This window comes from Anopheles maculipalpis, chromosome 2RL (assembly GCF_943734695.1).
Source record: "Anopheles maculipalpis chromosome 2RL, idAnoMacuDA_375_x, whole genome shotgun sequence".
NCBI lineage: Eukaryota > Metazoa > Arthropoda > Insecta > Diptera > Culicidae > Anopheles > Anopheles maculipalpis.
In genome coordinates, this window is record NC_064871.1 from 27,905,933 (window position 1) to 27,924,512 (window position 18,580).

Below are 18,580 nucleotides of genomic sequence, written 5' to 3' on the forward strand. Positions count from 1 at the left end.
TTGGAGCAGAGCTGGGCATAGGATGGGACGGTCGTTCGACCTGAATGCTCACTTTTGAAGATTAATGTATCAAACTATCGTTTAAGCGTTGAAAGGAACCCAATCAGTCATAAATCGACCCAAATACCGGATGCATGTGCAAGAGCTACCATCGTTGCGTGTTTGTGTAGCACATTTAGAACAACGCAAAATATGATTAATTTGATTAAAATAGAGGGTATGGAAAGTGCATTGAAACTTCCTTCCGAGGTTGCACTATTGTAATGGTTTTGGGAAGGAAGTACGGGGGGGGGGGGGGGGGGGGGGCGGATTTATCTTCCATAAAAAGTTTATAGCAGCTCGTGTCAGCTCGAATTGTGTAATGAGCGTCAGGTAAAGCATGCAAGTGATTAGATATTGCTTACAAGTGGGGCGGTGTGAGTGTGTAATCACTTATAGATTACAGGCATTCAATATAGAATTTATCGATTGAATTGAAGAAATTGAATTTCCATGTACATGCTTTATGCTTTGATGAGTACAGCAGAGTTCCATTTATTACCCATTTGATGGTCGGTTTGGGGGTTGATTTTTAAATAATTGAATGCATATTAATGCAGATTAAAAATTATTCAATTTTGTTGTTACTTAATCTAATAGATAGTCTATTTTCACTTCAAAGAAAACACAAAATACAGATATTATCCTTCTGTATTTTGATAATAGATTAATAAACAATCCATGTGTGAAGAAATCCGAATTAGAACACGTTTTTTAACATTAATTGCGGTTCAATCTTTAGGATATCAAGTCAACTTTAAATATTCTTTGTACTTCAGTAAAATATAGAAAACTTCTTACAAATATTTTGATAAAAGACCCCTCACAATAATTTGAAAAAAAAAACATCAGCGATTTAAATCTTCAACGGTGATCGCGAGCTTATTTAACCGCAGCGTGCTTAATCTCAACGCCATCAAAAATCATCCATAAGTCGACATTGAATCGCACCGCATTGACCACAGACTTCTTCATCTCGCGAATCAAGCAGAGTTTGCCTGCTTCGAATCGATACTACTTGACCGACTAGTTTCACACCCGTCACATGTCACAAAACTCTACGTTTAAGGTTCCCCGAAAGGGTCGGGCACTTACCTCCCAACGAACAGCGATAGATAGCCTCGTACAAGGCCTGCACCAGCTGCTCATTCACCGGTGCCATCTGCGGCGTCTGGATGGCGGTCGCAAACCCGCTGGCCGGCGGTGTCATTGGCAGCATCAGATGAGGATCCACCGGTAGGCTACCACCGATGCCAGGCCCTGGAGTGCCCATCAGGGGCATATGAGATCCCTGATACGATTGGTAGTGTTGCTGCAGTTGCTGATGGTGATGGTGCAGCTGCTGCAGATGATACTGCTGGGACGAGTTGGCCCCGGTCACTGGGATCGGAGCTGACGGTACATGCCCGGGTGCTCCTGAATGACCGCTGGCACTGGCCGCACTGCTCGATCCGATCGGTGCGGGCGTGCTCGGAGCAGTATTGCCAGCCACTGTGTTGGTGCTGGAAGGCGCGTTATTGGGTGGACCCGCGCCAGACGAAGATGATCCTCCGCCTGGGCCGGATTCGGGCAGCATGAATGGTTTGGCCATTACGAACTACACTCACACACTCACACACCAACAGGGATAATACGCACTTTTGGGACTGGTTTACTTTTGTTTCTGATTATGTTTATCAGGTTATTTATCTCTCTCTCTCTCTCTCTCTCTCTCTCTCTCTCTCTCTCTCTCTCTCTCTCTCTCTTTCACTTAGTCACTTTATTTATCTCTATGCGAACACTTGAAACACTTTGGTTACGGTGGTCGGCAGTGGTAATCGAGATTGGAGGATATATTTGTCTCCTGCACAGGTTCGCCGTTCTGTACGATCACTCAATCAATCGGGACTTTCGAGAAAGATTGACAAAACTGTCATCTTCATCAGGGGATCGGGTCGGCAGGCTCGGTACGATGGCTTATCCACGCTGGATGCGCCCTGCAAGCCCTGCTTTCAATTGCTGTCAATTGTTGATTGCACTTGCAACAAACGGCTGTTGCACTCTCAATTGATGTTTATTAGTTGGGGTGGCCGGCACGGGGCTCGTGGCACATTCGAACAAACACTCCTCAACCTTACGCAATGCACGATTAACCCTTTTCACGCGGGGAAAGGTGTCGTTGGGTCAGATTTTTGGCTTTTCACTGTTGCACGCACGCACACTGTACACTTTATTGCACCGTACCGGGGGGATACGATTTGGAGGGGTGGAGTTAGTTAGGTTCGTTAGCCAACACACAAATCACGAACACGCGTACGACAAGCAAGCAAAACACTTATCGATTTTCGTTCGATATTCGATTGTTCTTCGTTTGATTCGTTTCGCACTGTCTTCTGGAAGACGTTTCGAAGACGGTTTACGGTCACACCATAAAGTTAGGCTCTCTCTACAGGCTACGCAACACTCGCTGCACTCGCTGGTCCGTCTGTCCACGGGGCAAAAAAAAAACACTGTAAAAGCGTGGCGAAGGCGTCCAAATGCGAGCTACTGCCGAGTGGTCGAGTCCTCCTTTAGCAGCCAGGTAAGGTGCGCTGTCTCTCCGATTGTGCGTCCGACGCGCTGTGCAACTCCTATCGAAATGCGCTCCTTTGCCGCTTGCTGCAGACGGTGCGCTGCTCACTTGCTTCGTACAGCGATCGCACACACAGCAGAAGCAGAAGGCATGAAAAAACACTCACACGCAAGCGAGAACAAAAAACACACACGCGCGGAGCCTGTACGACGGCGTCGATGGTGTGTGGGAGACGGAGAGATAAAAAAAAATGGTACGATAGAACGGGCTCGCTTCGTCTCTCGCTTTGCAGCGCGTTCTACTGCGGCACACACCCGCCCGGAGATAACGCTCGCATGATCGACCGTGTGCAAGTGAGAACGCACAACAACAAATCGTAAGCAGGCGCTGGTGTGAGTAGGATGCAGTGGGGCTACGTTTTCTTACTCACTCTTGGGCGCTTGGCTTCTTCTCATCTCACGGTAGCGCACTGTACCCAACAAAACCTGATCGTCGAATGCATACAGCAGCCCACGAAACATTGCCGTGTGCGTTTATATTATGAGGCGAAATAAAACAAATTGTTCGATCGATGATCGTTTTATGAAAAATGCAAGACAACAAACTAAAATGCATTTTTAAGTGCTATTTTATCACTTGTTCAGAAAATACAGTTGTTATGATCACCACTGTACGGACTCCGACACTACCGCACGATCGCGTAGGCTAATCTGATTTCATCGCGGTATCGCGCGCTATATGCTCGCGCCCTATGCTTCTTTGTATGTATTGCAAGTGTTTATGTGTGAGATTAAAACGCATCAGCACAAACCCGCCCGATCCCTCGGATGACGGATAACAAAGAAACGATGACGTACGGGGTGAAGCGATGTGAGAGTGTGTGCGCGCATGATCGTTTCGCTTCACAGTGAGTCGTTCCTTCTCACCAGGGTGAGTTTTGCACAAGTTTTCTCTCCTGTTGTGCTTTTTTTTTTATTCAAACCGTGTGGGGAGCGCAACTCATATTTCGATACGTTTGTATGTATATGTGTGTGCGTTACTACCCCTTTGGAAGGCAGCATAAACAACCCCATGAGCTGAATGATGCAATCTGGTTCGTTCCTGTCGTTACACGATTACGCGAACCAAAGTCAGGATCAATGCGGAGGCTTGTCTTGGCCACGGCCAATGTTTACGTACGGTGCAAGATAAGAACCTTTAAAAATATCGTTCCCCAATGTTTGGGTGTGCGGAGCTTGTAGGAGCCTCAAGGGAACTGGGATGGGGCATTTTAATATCTAACCTCACGCACTGTTTTCATGCTGCACAGTGCAGAGGTCAAACAGTTGAAACGTTTAACGCACTAAAAATGATCCTGCACGATAAGCGGTGGACCCTTTGAGTGGGTTCGGGACCTAAACACACCGTCCAATAAAACGTTAATGGACAGTGCGATAGTTGGTGCAGGTCGGTTACAATGGGTAGCTCAAATGACACACACACACACTCACGCAGGAGGAAAACCCATAAACGCGAAGCATCGTTTTATGAGAGGAAACATAATCCTATTAGCCACGAATTAACGATTGAAAAATAATATTTCTACTGTCGCGATCGTAAACCGATGCTGTCGGGGTGTGGTTTTCAAACGAAAACTTTACTCCTTGGCCGATCCTTGGCGGGATTCGATATCAGTTATTATGATCGTTTGCCTTGATATTGTTAAAGAATATTTTTTAATGAGAGGTGTTTTATGAAGACATGAAAAACGGGAAGCAAGGATAAACTGTAAAAGATTCTAAGTGTATTAACGCAATGAGTAATGACCTCAACCCTAACTCGATAATGTCGTTTGTCCCATCCCTTCAATTAGTGTCAAACAATATTAAACTTAATGTATCTATAAAAATGCTAGCAAAGCCACGAAAAAACGCACAACTGCTCTAAAACATTAGAACAAAAATAGTGCGGACAGTACTGGCGTCGTACTAAATTTATTCCCATTACATCACACATGGACGAAAACATGGACGAGATAAATTCCATAATTTATGCCCTTTTATGCCACACCGACAGCACGACAACACGGGAGCGGAAGAATCCCTCTTGCACGGAGCGACTTACATTCTTGCGGTGCAAAAATATAATTTCACCATTACCTAAGACATACCCTCAGCCGCACTGCCAATGGGGCTCTAATATTCCCGATGACAATTCACAGTGCTCAGTTTACTTGTGCTCCCCACGGCGGTGCATCCCATGTTTACCCGTTTTTCTGACAACGAGTAGATAAACAAAAATGCAACAAGGATGAACGCCTGCCTCGTGCTAGAAGGCGTTTGCGGGTTCGCTTTGGTGGTGGAGGATATATTTATATTTACGCGCAATGTGCCCAACCATTCCAGGTCAGCCACGGGCGGAACCGTTTTTCAGCAAAACGATCCACGCGCGTACCGCATCGCGACACGCGAAAGATGATCGACTCCAGAGAAGCGAATCATAATATTTACAAACCGACAGGGAGCGACAGAGCACACTGCGTGTGAAGTGCGTTTTGCGGGATAAAAATAAACCCAGCAACAGAGGAATCATTTAGAGAAAAGACAGATTCGTTTCCCTCCGCACCGAGTGTAGCAGTAGCCGCTTCCTTAACTCGCCAAATGGGTGCAAAAAGAAGGATTTCGTAGGGGGTTTTTTTTTGCTTCTTCCTCGCTTTTTCGACGTTCATTTATTGCACTCCAGAATGCACCGGGGACGTGTGTGTGTGTGTGTGTGTGTGATCGGTGGTGCTGTGCATTGCAAACTGGGCAGAAGAAGCCGAACATCATGTGGCAGCATGCATCATCATGATGTGCCACATAAAAAAAACACACACGTGCACCACTCTCTTCCGTGGTGGAAGTACGCATTGATCTCGGTTGTGTACGAGGGTAAGAAGAGGGTAAGAAGATGAAAGCATAACGAATAAGAACCTTCTTCTTAACGAAACGGAAGACGGCGATGTGCTGCGAAGACACGAAGATAAATGAATAAAGAAGAGACAAACAGGGCGAAGCAAGGTAGTGGCCGAGGTTCATCTTGTTGCACGGGAGGAGATGTCCGAGCCCTCTCCCGAAAGGAGAGGGTCAAAATTACCCTCGAAACGTTTATGAGGCAAGAAAGAGAAAGCACGTGAGAAAACCCAAAAATCATCGAGTTTTCCATCGAGTTCGATCGTTCGCGCTCTCGATCGTGGGCTCAATGTTTGAGTGTGGTGTTTGGTTCGACCCTTGCGGTAGGGTGGAAATTGAGTGGATGTTGAGCGAAAAAGAATCGTAAAAAGGAACAATTTTGGGTACCAAGCCCAGTAGAACCCCCTTTCAATCCTCCCCCATACCTGCCACCAAGGAGCAGTCCCGCCCGGTGTATCCTTTCTCTTGGCTTTCGTTGGGTGCGCAACTCAAAAAGCAAATGAAAGAAGCTCATTGTGTGTCTCTGTGTGTGTGTGTGTGTGGACCAAGTTTGCATTCGGTGCTGGGTGCACTTTGCACCGCGAATTCACCGTGCACCGTGCATCCAATTCGAGCGCAAAGCAATTTCGACCCAAAACCTTCCCTTCAATATGTTTCAGCTCTATCTTGTCGACTCGACTTGTTGCTTCATCGTTCCCTCTTCATTCGCGATCCTTTTGCGTTCGATTTTATATTTTCGATGGTTTGTTTTTGCTGTTTTTTTTTTTTGTGTGTGTTCGCAAGATCTTCTTTGTCCAATTTTCTTCTCACTTTTATTTTCTTTTCTTACTGCTTTGGCTCATCATTCTGTTCTTTTTTCGTATTAATTCTTATTTCCTCGTTTCCGTTCATCTTCTGCAAGCGAATGTATATCTCTGTGGTACGCATGCGGTTTTGGCCACTGCAATGGGTTATACGTTTGTTTGGCACTTTTCTTCTCGGTTTTTTTTTTTCTATCTTCTTCTCCTTCACCATCGGACGATCCTTCCAGTCCGCAGGACGGCAAAGTAATTTGGATTTTATTTGGTGTGTTTCTTTTCTTTTTCTTGTCTTTCTTTTCCACTTCCCTTCTCCTGCTTGCTTGTTGCCCTTGTAGATTCTTCTACCTTGTTTTCTATCTTTTTTTTCTCTCTCTCTCTTGTTTCAGTTTTATGCTACTTCCGTTCACCGATCGAGGATCGATTGGATTTATTTGCAAAACTGAAGAGCCCTCAGGGTTTTCGAAAGCTTACCCAAAAAAAGCAACCCAGGGTTCGAGGATCGGGAGGGACAACCCAGAACACCAAATGTTTGCTACTTTTTTTTGCGTGCGAGTGGCAAGTGGTAGCTCTCGGCCCGGCAGTAGATGGTTGAGCATGCATAACCATACACAAAACACACTTAGCATTGCATGGTTTGTTTCGTCCGAGAGTTTACCCCCGTGGATTTCCTCCTTCCACTTCCTCCCATCCTGCACAGTGGGAAGGAAATTCGATCCGATTTATGATAATTTAAATGACAGGCCCGTCAAATGGTAACCATATGTGAATGTGTGTGTGTCTTTCGACCGCCAGAATCTCTGCCCAGATGATGATGATGAAGTGACCCGGCTGCAACAAGCAACGCACATGGAGACCAGTGAGCCAAAACGCAGCATAACCGCAACGAAAGTGACGTATTAGCGCCATGTCGTTCGCTGTCGAGTCGAGAAGGATCGGATTCGCGATCGTTTCCTTCTGCTGCATGATGCATGTTTGAGCGATATGTTTGGTTCTGCTGCTGCTGCTGCTGTTGCCGAGGATCACTTTCAACTCCCTCCTCCCCCCCCCCCCTTTCCAGTCCACCACCAGCAGCCTCTATCTCCGGCGGGTTGGCAGTACGGTTGGCCCCATGAGCTATCGTTATGATGATGCTGGTTGAATGATTCCGTCGTCAGCGGTGGCGCATTACAATTCGCTTGAGGTTGGTCGGCATTCATTTGCTCGCTTTCGGCAGGGGGAAGCAATAATTCAGCCGAAAATCTGTACCACCAAAGCGGGAGGGCTTGCTTCGGCTTCTTGGGAGGTGCCGACAACATTAAACAAATCATCGCATCATTGGCCATTGGTTAGAGTTGTGCGTGGTACGGTAGCACTGACGGACGGTTCGAATTTCAATATTAGCAGATGCGTTAAACACTGAGTGGCTGAAAACGGGGAATCTGTTAAGAAACTTAAGAAAAAAAAAACTGAGTTTAAAAAAATATTATTATTCAGAACGATGACAATAAAGGATAAAACTTTTTTAATAATTTCAAAAAAAAATTAACAAAGAAAACAAGAACAGAAATATTGAAATCAAAAATAAAACTTTAAAATTGTGTAAAATTTCAATGAAAAACGTATTCTTTAATTGTCTTTAATTTTAATTATTTTTTAACAGAAAATAAAAGCTAAAAAAAGGATTCATAAATAATTTAATTATTTGACGCTTGGAATCCTTCCCCATGCGCCAACGCAATTGCAGGATAGATAAATTTTCCCATAAACGAACCACCGAAAAATTAGGTTAATCGTTCACGCTGATGAATGGTGCCGATCGAATGGATTGAAAGTTGGTCCGACTGGAACCAACAGACGTGACGCTTGAACGAAATCACCCTTTGAAACGGATCATACCAATCCTACCCCGCCACAAACCCTTTCTTTGTCAACGATCGTTGTTCTGCGCAGCTAATTTTATAACGGCAGCCAAGTCTGCAGGTGGCCTACCAGTTGGTTCTATGCACTTTTATTAATGTAACGAGCGGTTGGTGGACCCTTTCGGATCGGATTACATACGGGACGGGTTAGCATGGGCGTTGAAGTTATCCCAGAAGGGTTTTCCAATGGTAAGCGGATGCACTGGCAAAAACGACACATCATATGTAGAACAATTTATTGTTTGTGTCGATACTGCTACACCGGAAGAGCAGATCGATCGATCAAAATTTGTGGTTGCGAAAATTTTATTTGGAGCTGGATGCATGTGCTGGATGGTTAATTGTATTGATATGCCAAAAGAATGGTCATGTGACTTTGAGATAATGCGCTAATGCGCACCTTTATGACCATCATAATGCACGAAGATAGATAAAGATGTTTTATTTAATCCGTCCTTAAACGGCCTTGACGGCGACGTAAACGTGACGACGAGTCATAATGTCAATTGAAAATATTGCATCATTTTTAACAATACTCATACGATGGACTTCAGCCAGACGAAGAGTGAAAAGATGATAAGAAGAAACCATTATCACCGAATCACATGATATCGATTCAATTCTCAGTAGAACTAATCAATTGAATCACTATACTTTATCGAAAAGATAAGTGTAATAAATTAATTTACGTCGTAATATTTATTCCCCTGAATTGTAATTGTATGCTTTGTTTACAAATCTAGAAATAGCTATTTAAACAGCATCACCAAAGAGTTATTAATCAGCACATTTCCCAAATAAAAAAACCCCTCCCAATCCTTTAATGCGTAATTACCCATAAAGTCTCCCAAAACCACAACCGGCCTAAATCGTACAGGCGAACAGAGTGGAATGACTTCTATCAAGCAAAGATCTGATAAGGATCGAGAAATCTGATGCCATCTTCCCGTAGCTTCAAGCAGTTGCTCATCTGTTTGCTTTCGATCGCGCCTCGCGCCAATCGCCATAATTTCGAGGTCAGTCTGACGCGCTTGTGATGAGCTGCGGTTACGAGGGAAATCCAGGCAAATGGAGATGGTGTCCAAATGTGTTACACAGTGTTGTCATCGTCCGGGTTTAAGGTCAACCAGATAAGACGTTTCGATCAGCAGTAGATTCAGTAGTAACGCTTCATTTAATTTTAAGCTTTTTAAAATCACACACATAATAGTACGTGCGCTTATTAATAGGTGCTTCCAAGTGTAATCAATTCGTCACTTAGGCGATCACTCAAAAGCAAAACAAATCGTTGTATTTGCAAACAACCACCCCGTGTACACATCGCCCTCTTGTAGGAGTTTGATTTAACACTGCAAATTGTTGCTGGTGTGAAATAAAGCAAAAGCCGTTGCGGTTACCAGTGACCGAACAAACGTGTCATTAGACGCGCTTATCAACGTTAGAGGAATCCATCGGTTCCATCAGTTTCTTCGGAACGGGGGTTGGAAGAAGTGCGATTGCTCGAGGAATGATGCCTCATGCCTACACTTTAGCGATACACAGCTGCGTAATAATTAAAAGGTTCGCGTGAAGTACGGCAGCACATCCCGAATCTTCCGGTTCCGCAAGAATTCATCCTTAAGCGCTTTATAGACCAATAAACTGTGCTTGCTTGAAACTTACATCAAATGGGGTGTGTGTGTGTCGGGATTTTACATTCCCACGATGATCAAACTCGGTTCCAGTTCCGTTTAATCCTTATCAGTTCCCTCGCATTCCGTTCGCCAGTCACTAGGTGGTACAATTTGCGCAGCTTAACGCAGCTTCAAATTTTTTAACTGACCTACATGAATCAGACTTCGCTGAAGGGGATATATGGACGCAAAGACGGTCGGGGTGTTACATGATGTCACGTGAAAGTGTTCAGACCTACCTTACGCCGTCTTTATTGGAGTGAGGCAGTAGCTGGTCTTGCGATAAGACGATTATATGTCTACGCGTGTCTTAAGTCACTGGTAACGTTGAGTCGTTTGGTAATTTAATCGGTTTAAAATCGTTTAGCGGTTTTGTGATAAGAGCAATCGATAGTTAAGAGACTCATGTTCTATTGGTGCTGTTGATTAAAAAGACGGGAAACAGTTGTCGCACATCTGCTATCGATCTTAACAATATTTTATCAGCAGATACATTTACTGAGCCTTCTACAAACAAACAATGTTCCATTAAAATATTTTAGACACACAATTCATTAAACTCAAGCAATCTACATTTCAGCAAGAATGCAAGAAATGCAAATTTTCCTATTTTTCCTAAGCACATGTTAAAACACGTTAAATACTCGGCACTCGGCTAACGAGTGGCTCAATGCAATATGATATGAATTTAAAACAACCAGTGCACTAGACATCAACCGTTGCGCAAGTGCAGACGGTGGTCAGCAATTATACACAAACAAATAACTTCTTACATAGCAATCGGACGGAACACGTGCAGACTGATATGCGGCACATTTTAAGCAGACTCAGTAATTGATCGCACCATGAGACACTCTTAGCAGGTGCAACAATCGGTCGCACAGGAAACGATATATCCAAGAAAAATAAAACCAGCAATGCAATACAGCAACAACAAGCGAATAAAACTTATTGTAAAAATTCGGTATAAATAAAGTTGTCTTCTCAGTCACTCGAGAGCTGTCTAAAGAGAAGGTGCATCAAGCTAAACCTGGCGTTCAATTCTTTCTAGAGGTGTGAGTGTCCCCTTACCCAAGGTAAGGCCTCAAACCTCCAAAATGCCTTTAAGGGATATTATTTCTGAATATCCAAAGTCGCCTCGCCGATAAGCATCGCCCTACTGAAGGTTATGCCTCGATGTCTCCAACGTTCCAGTAAGGAAGATTCTCATTTAGACTCTTTAGACTGCCTGGACAGTCCAAGATAGGAAAGATATTGGTTCGCTCAGCTAGCACCCATGTTTTTCCGTTCTCGTCGCGATTTTACAGTGCGATTCCTCTTCTCTACCACCCAGTAATTACAATAATTAACGGATGTACAAATGATTTTCAATTTTTCAATTTCGTAAACAGATACGAATGATAACTTTAAAAAAACTATTTTCATACAATGATTGTTCTGTTACAAATACAAATGATTGACTTGTTTGACCCATTACCGACGTCTCCAGAGTACGGATTAGTGGATTGACCATTATCTTGCACTGTCAATTTCACTGTTTTAATAACCCAAGCCAAAGATAACAATTTTTATTTATCATGGAACGGCCGTGCCGTATGACTACACAAAATAACCATTATCAATTAGGGTTTTTATACTCTTAAATTAAGGAAACCACTTATAAAGCAATTAACTCGTATCAGAGCTTATACGAAAGAAATATAACTAATTCATCACACAAATCTAAAGTAATTTTTAACAGAAAATGACATGCTTTTTATATTTGAAAAAAAAATTAAAAGAAGCATATATGTATATATCATGAACGAATATTGTATAAAATAAACGACATTTCTTTGCTGCATAGTGTTAAAATATGTTTGAAATGTTTTTGTTATACAACGTAGTTTGAGTAAATGCAGAAGAAAAACAAACATATTTATTCCAAACCAATTCTCAGTTCATGTAAACAATCTCCTGCGGTTTTGAAAAAGGGCAACATAAAACTAGAACAAGATGATTCATCCCTCATGTGACATGGTTCTGTGGTTTGTCGTTGTTAGTTGAACTAATTTCTCCTTTTCCTTCTTATCTACCTACTCGCAACGTGTGTCTGTGCTCAATTGATACGATGCTGACCAGAATGACCCGAAAAGCTTAAAACAATAGTGCAGTGCAGTTGTGCAGCAGTACGAGGGGGTGGCTTGAATCAACCGTATTTATTTTCTTGCTTTAAAAGAACCCACGATTTGACATCAATGCAAAGCCATCATTTCTACACTATAAAGGATATGTGTTGAAGGTGTTGGAAATTGAAGTAACACAAGAAAAAACTATTAGACAAGCTTCATAATGGTACATTCGCTTGGACCATTGCATAATGATTTTAGTGCACGTCAGAAAAAGAAGGAAGTCATACTGTGCGAGGCCCAACAGGGGAATCTCGATCGATGCCTACTGTGCAATTATGATGATAATGTGACTAAACCAACCAAAAAGAAGGAAAGAAAAGCGAGAACCCATCGAGAAGGGCAGCAAAGTGAAGAACGAAACGCAGTACAAATGGGTCTGGACAAATGGATTTATCAAAGTAGCTCGTTGGTTCCTTGGTAGGTACACTGAGATGACACGAAAAAAGAGGAAGCAAGCCACATATCAGCCGTGTAGCATAAAGCGAGATGCAACGAAAACAATCTCACACACACAAGCGGGTCTACAAGGCAGCGAAGGGCGTAACGAAACTAACGGACAGACGCAGAAGATATCAAACGAGAACAACGTATCGGACCCTTGGACGGGGACGGAGTTTTGGAAAATAGACCCTAAGTAAGAGCTGCTGGCTGCATAAATCAAGCCACTGCGAACGGCGAGCCTGAGCGAGATGGGCCGATCGTAACGCAAACAAATCATTCCTTCCATATCATCCGAAAACCCCATCCGATTCCCCGGGGGCGACGATCGAAGCCTCCGATCCGACCTAATTGTTCAGTCGCAGGGCTTTCCACTGCACAGTCCGCTGATACCTTAACCAAGGGGCAATTACTGCATACACTCTCGGCTCGAAGGATCAACCTCCCCTTCCCCACCGGTACTCTTATGCGATGAGTTTGAGACGAACTCCGAAGCCCCGTTCTGAACCCCTTTTACTCGGGAGGGGCTTTACATTTGATGACAAATAATATTGAAGACGATGGAGAAAGGGTAAAAAAAGCGAGCCAAACACAACATGGTCGATGTCCCAGACGCTGGCCAGACAACGCTAGAACGCAACTGCTCGTGGACGTGAAACCTGGAGCTAGGGAAAACGGTTGGAGTAGCTGGACCAAGGGATCAGTGCACTCCAGCCAGACGAGAGACTGAGACTGTCGAGACAGGGTCGAAGGTATTGCGAGTGAAGAAAGGTAGGAATGGAGGATCTCTTTTCAATAACCTATCATCTTCGTCAGTAACACTCCTTCCTTGCTGCCCTCCATTCTGGCCGGGTGTTTGATACAGGCAGGAGGGATTAGCGCTGAAGCAAGACTAGCAGGCTGACGATCGCGAAGGGGGGAAAAAAGCATGAAAAGCCACGCAATAAAGAACGAACGAGACAGCCGATTCGATGGCCACAAAACCAGTTCTTCGATGTCGGTTTTAGTCGCATGATGTTTTTAGTGCAACAACCTGCAACAAACGGGGCTGAACGAAACAAAAAAAAAAAAAACACCATAAAACCGACAAAAATGGAACACAAGAGGAAAAGAAGGCAATCAAACACTTTGGAGCATCTTGGATGCATCAAAACATTGGAACAAAAAAGGAAACGATCGAATCCAGAGGTGACTTACTGAATCCGACCGATCGTGACCAACGAAAGGATCTCTATTAGGCCCGAGCGTTTCGGGACGGTACGCTTTCGGTACGCTAATTATCGACCCACAAGCAACCGAGAGGGATGTGACCTCTGTATGTTGTATTATAATGCGAGCTAATCGGCTTGTGGAGTTGCGAACGGATGAGGCTTAACCCCAACTAGCAGTATGCAGTCTCGCACCTTCCACCAGATCCTTTGCCGCTAACGGCGGGAATCCATGTAAATTATTTTAAAAAAGTATCCATTTGATGGTTTTGTTTCTGTGTTTCCGATTCCGTCCCGCATCCTTGTGCAAGTCATCGGATCTTCGGAAGAAGATTGTTCAGATTATGGTATTAAAATATTTAAATTGATCTTGAGGAAGCAAGCTTCAGGCTTACGTGAAAGGGTTTTGTTTCTATTTTGGAGGTTGATTAAAGGGATATTGAAACTAAATAGTGTACAGGTATTCCTGAAAAGTTTGAGACATAATCTTCCATGCGATGAATTTGACGACGTTTGATGAATAGAAAATTTTGGGCAAACTTTTTGCATACTTCATTGAAATATTTTGTATCCACGAAGGATTCGCAACAGATTTCGAAGGCTCAAAAAGATCCGCAGAACTGGGAAAAAAATATTATTGCAAGAGCATGGCCAAGGCTGTAGCTATTTCTTGTAAGGACACTAGAGTCCGAATGTTTGTTGACCGATGAATGTAAAATTCTTGCAAAATTTTCAATGTATATTGAAGGCCTAAGCCTGCCATTACTGGCTTCTTTTTGACTTCGTTCTGGACCTTTGCCTGGATAGTCAGTTCAGCTTAAAGTGAAAAGGGGGAAGAGTTAGAGGATATCTCTTTCTTTTCTTGGCCTTTAATGATTTGCTAGGTCACGCCGGGCATCGAATGGTTTACTAGACTTATTGATACTACGTAGTTGGAGAGTTGGGGCGGCCCGGTGGTGGACGGCAACCTGGATTCAAATCCTTTCCGGACGGTTTCCCCGCAGTGAGAACTGACTATTCAATCACATAGTATCAATAAGTCTAGTAAATCATTCGATGCTCACCATGGCCTGGCAGCTCGCCAAGAAGAAGAACAAGAAGCCCCGCCTTGCCGTGTGAATACCAACGTCGCTTTCGCTTCTACCATCGGACCACCCCAGAGGATACAAAGAGGCTTATTTTGTCTCAGAGACTCAGAACCACTACAAATAAATGAAGAGAAAATTATAGGAGATTGGTTTACATTGATTTCTACTTACAAATAATCCATTATTTTACTTACCACACATAATTAATTATGCAAAACTTTCTTCAATTTTTTAACATAAAACAATTCAAAAAGCTTACTCATTTTTGAAATTTAATTTATATTTATTTGTTAACACATGTTCTCAATCAGTTTGTTTGATTATTTGATTTCACTTGCACAATGCAAACACGTGCCACGTAATTCATGTAAAACTTTGATTCTCCGTTCTGCCTTGCCTTCCCCCCATTGTCATTTAAAGAATAAAAATTCAGCCTCTACGTAACAACCAACCAGTGCGAAAGGGACTGCCGTGACGGGCCAAAGGAGAGTCATATCAAAAATTGGGTTTAAAAATATTATTTTCATACACCGATCAAACCATCTCGCGTGACATAATAATCGTGCTTCGTCGCCACAATAATTGTTTCCCGCGGTCCCTGTTGTTTTGGTTTTGTTTCCAATCATTCATTTCCGTTTCATGTTTACTTGCAACTATTCGATCTTTGCCACAGAATAATAATTACGCGTCGATGCTTCATTGATGCTTTGCTTCTTCCTTTTGTGTATCGGTTTGATCTTCTCCCGAGCAGGCACACAGGACGAAGTGGGGCAGATTAAACGTTCCCGAAACGGTTGAACGAGCAGCACGGTTCGATTTAATTATACTGCCCCCGACACTTAATTGCCCTGAAAGTCAATCATCGATTCCGTCTCTCTCTCTCTCTCTCTGCGTGTGTGTGTGACTTGTCTTGCTGCAATGGAAGTGTTCCTGCCGACTACTGAAAGTGGTACAACATTCCAATTAAATTCTTCACTGTTTTCAGCAAGGCGTCCGTTTTGCTATCTCCTGGCCCGTCTCGGATGCAGGTCAGGGTGAGAGAATTCCGGCATTCTTCCTGTCTATCGCTTGGTATTCGAAGGACTCACCAATAGTACCGGATTGGACGGAGTTGAGATCAAAGTGTAGGATGCGAGAGAAGGACAAGCGAGTGTCTGAGGAAAAAAAAGACCTAACTGTCTTTCTCTATCCCGAATCGCAAAAAGGACATCAGGGACATCTGAGCGGGCCGGTAACACCAATCGGTGCTCAATGGTTCGTAGTAACGCACGACTTCCGAGATTCGATGTGCATCGATGCATTTAATGCTGCAGCCCCTCATCGGCACAAGAACTTACGCCAGTGGTGGTGAGGGTTGGTTTGCGACCGTCTGCTTCCCTCCAAGGATCAGAGGATCAGGTTCCTTTCCAACGGGTGTCACCGGTGGGATGGATGTCCCGGTGGGCGCATCCTGCTGCTGCAACTCCATCCCACACGCAAGTGTTTGTTGCTGGTCCGCGGACAAAGGGTAAGTGGATGGTGCGGAATGACCGGGAACCGGGGTGGTTGGGGTTACGACCCCGGATGATGCCGGTCCCCGGCTGGATGGGCGGATGATGGCGATGGGTTCTGGAGAGGGTAGCTCTCCGATGGCTTTTAATTATCTTATAATCGGTGCCGAGCGGTCGTTTGTCTTGGTCGTGCGCAGTTTGACCGTGGCAAACTGGGAAGCTCTGCAGTTGGGTGAAACACGACGCAGAACATCCGATGACGTTACGAACGCCAAACAGAAGCCAATGCGAAAGATAAGATGAAAATGTTAGCTTGAGTTTAACGGATAGTTTAGCGTATTCTTCGGTGAAGGCTTTATGCATGGTAAAGAAAGAAATACAAATCACTATTATTTGCATTGCTGTTGCAAAGAGATGTTTGCTTTTAAATTTCCTCGAGCAGTTGGACTGAGACCGGCCCAGCTCATGCTGATAGGACGTTCTACATTTATTTGACAATGATTTGCTGAACGGGAGCAAATATTGATTCCGTTCTATTTACTGTTTGAGCTCCCGAAATGGTTTGGTTAAACAAATCTTGAGATACTGTACTGTAAAGATTTTGACAGGATGCTATTGCTATCGCTCTTGCTTCCTTGCCCAGCAGGTCCTTTCGTGCTTTTGTTTTGCTTCTAAGAATCCTTTATCAGTAAGTGGGCTAATATTTGGGTTGGCAGCGTGTTTGAATGACACAACATCAGAAAAAACGATAAGAAAGTACGATTGCATTCTAAATAGCTGTTTGTGTAGCTAAAAATATACTTTTCCAGGTGTTGAAAATATTTACAAAGTTTACAACACAACATAAAAAACGGCTGAAATGGCTAAACCCATATCGGTGGCTTGAAAACCAATCATCAGTTGAGAGAGTAGGTTGAAACAGTGAACGCCTACAGCTATGCAATTTTAATGCACGTGTTTGATACGGTGATTGCATACTCTTCAGGCGCTAATTCATTCCTGCTTTGAGTTCATCTTCCATGCGAAGCACATTCGAGTATTGTACCGCGAGAATTTTCTTTTTTTTTATACCGCACAAAGAACTAAAGCACCGTTTTGTTTAACTAACATAACTTTATTGTCGGTAATAGATAATACAATCATAAACACAAAATATTTCAAAATTTTCTCGAAACCGTGCTGTTCGCTTTTCGTATGCATCCGATGCACGGGCGCGCACGTTTCATTGGACAAGTTGTAGCAGTTCTGCTTGTAGTTTTAAATTACACATTTATAAGGTTACGAAATAGTTGACTATCGTGCTAAGCTAGCTCTCACATTAGTGGACAAATGTCGAAACTTCTTTCCATTCTTTCAACATCATATCCTTTCATACCATTCACGCTCCAGCTTCTCACTTAAACGCTTCACTCACTATTGGCACATAAACTTTTTCGTTTGCGGTAAAAGTACAAAACTTATTCTAGCATACTATTCGATTCAATAATTCCGCTTGGTTCATCATTTGTAACGTCGATTATTTGAGCAGAAATCCTTATTACCCCTTTTTGGGCGTTTGTATTTGCAACAAGGTTTAAAGACTGGAAGGGATAATACGGGAAAAACAATTCAATACTGACTATGTTGGGGGGAGGGGGAGAAGAATTAAATTCTAAACAATCATACTGGTGACTATTATAACAAAAAGAAAACTAGTACAGTAATAACATTGGAGTACATCCCGCAACCACTAATAAAATTTGATAATACATGCAAACAAAAAGAGAAAAGTGTAAAACAAAACGCAACGATCTAAGGCCAAAGTAACATTAACAGGGTTACAAAGTTGTCTTAACCTATCATTTCGCACTGAAACCTTTCTCACCTGGATGTTCTACTCCACTCTTACAACTATCGTAACCTTATACACATATCTACCAGACTTCGCCGATCGATCGTCTACTGAGGTGAAGGTAAAACGCGACGATTCAATTATCGACTATTGTAAGACTAAAATATTGCACCGCAACTGCTCTCGCAGCTCGCTGCATGCATTTGGGAATGGTTGCATGGTGGTAATCATGTCTTTCAATCATATCCTGTCCTGTCTCACTGTCCACCAAATCGATCACCAACGTAGTACGGTTGCTTCGACTCGGTGGTCATCTGTTCTATGCCGAAATGGTGCGTCATGTGTACTGTAAAGATTTTGCGTAGCTTTTGCTGTCCCCTGTGTCTGATGTCTTAGTTTCTCTGTTGCAATGGTATGGTACTAGAATGTTTTCATGAAGGTCTTTAGGGTGATTTGGTAAATG

The 18,580-nt window shown here is 43.4% G+C and overlaps 3 protein-coding genes across 3 annotated transcripts in view; 1 reads left to right on the forward strand and 2 right to left on the reverse strand.

The window, feature by feature from the left end:
• LOC126558229 (atrophin-1-like) overlaps positions 1–1,642 on the reverse strand; it is a 52,635-nt gene extending 50,993 nt beyond the window's left edge. Inside the window, exon 1 of the mRNA XM_050214197.1 lies at positions 1,135–1,642. Within this exon, the coding sequence (XP_050070154.1) occupies positions 1,135–1,630 (496 nt within the window). The 5' untranslated portion in view covers positions 1,631–1,642. The remainder of the gene's footprint in view (positions 1–1,134) is intronic.
• Positions 1–18,580, reverse strand: part of LOC126565883 (uncharacterized) — a 482,940-nt gene that overhangs the window by 354,573 nt on the left and 109,787 nt on the right. The gene's annotated exons all lie outside the window — the stretch shown is intronic.
• Positions 1–18,580, forward strand: part of LOC126559640 (laminin subunit beta-1) — a 379,704-nt gene that overhangs the window by 337,877 nt on the left and 23,247 nt on the right. The window lies entirely within an intron of this gene.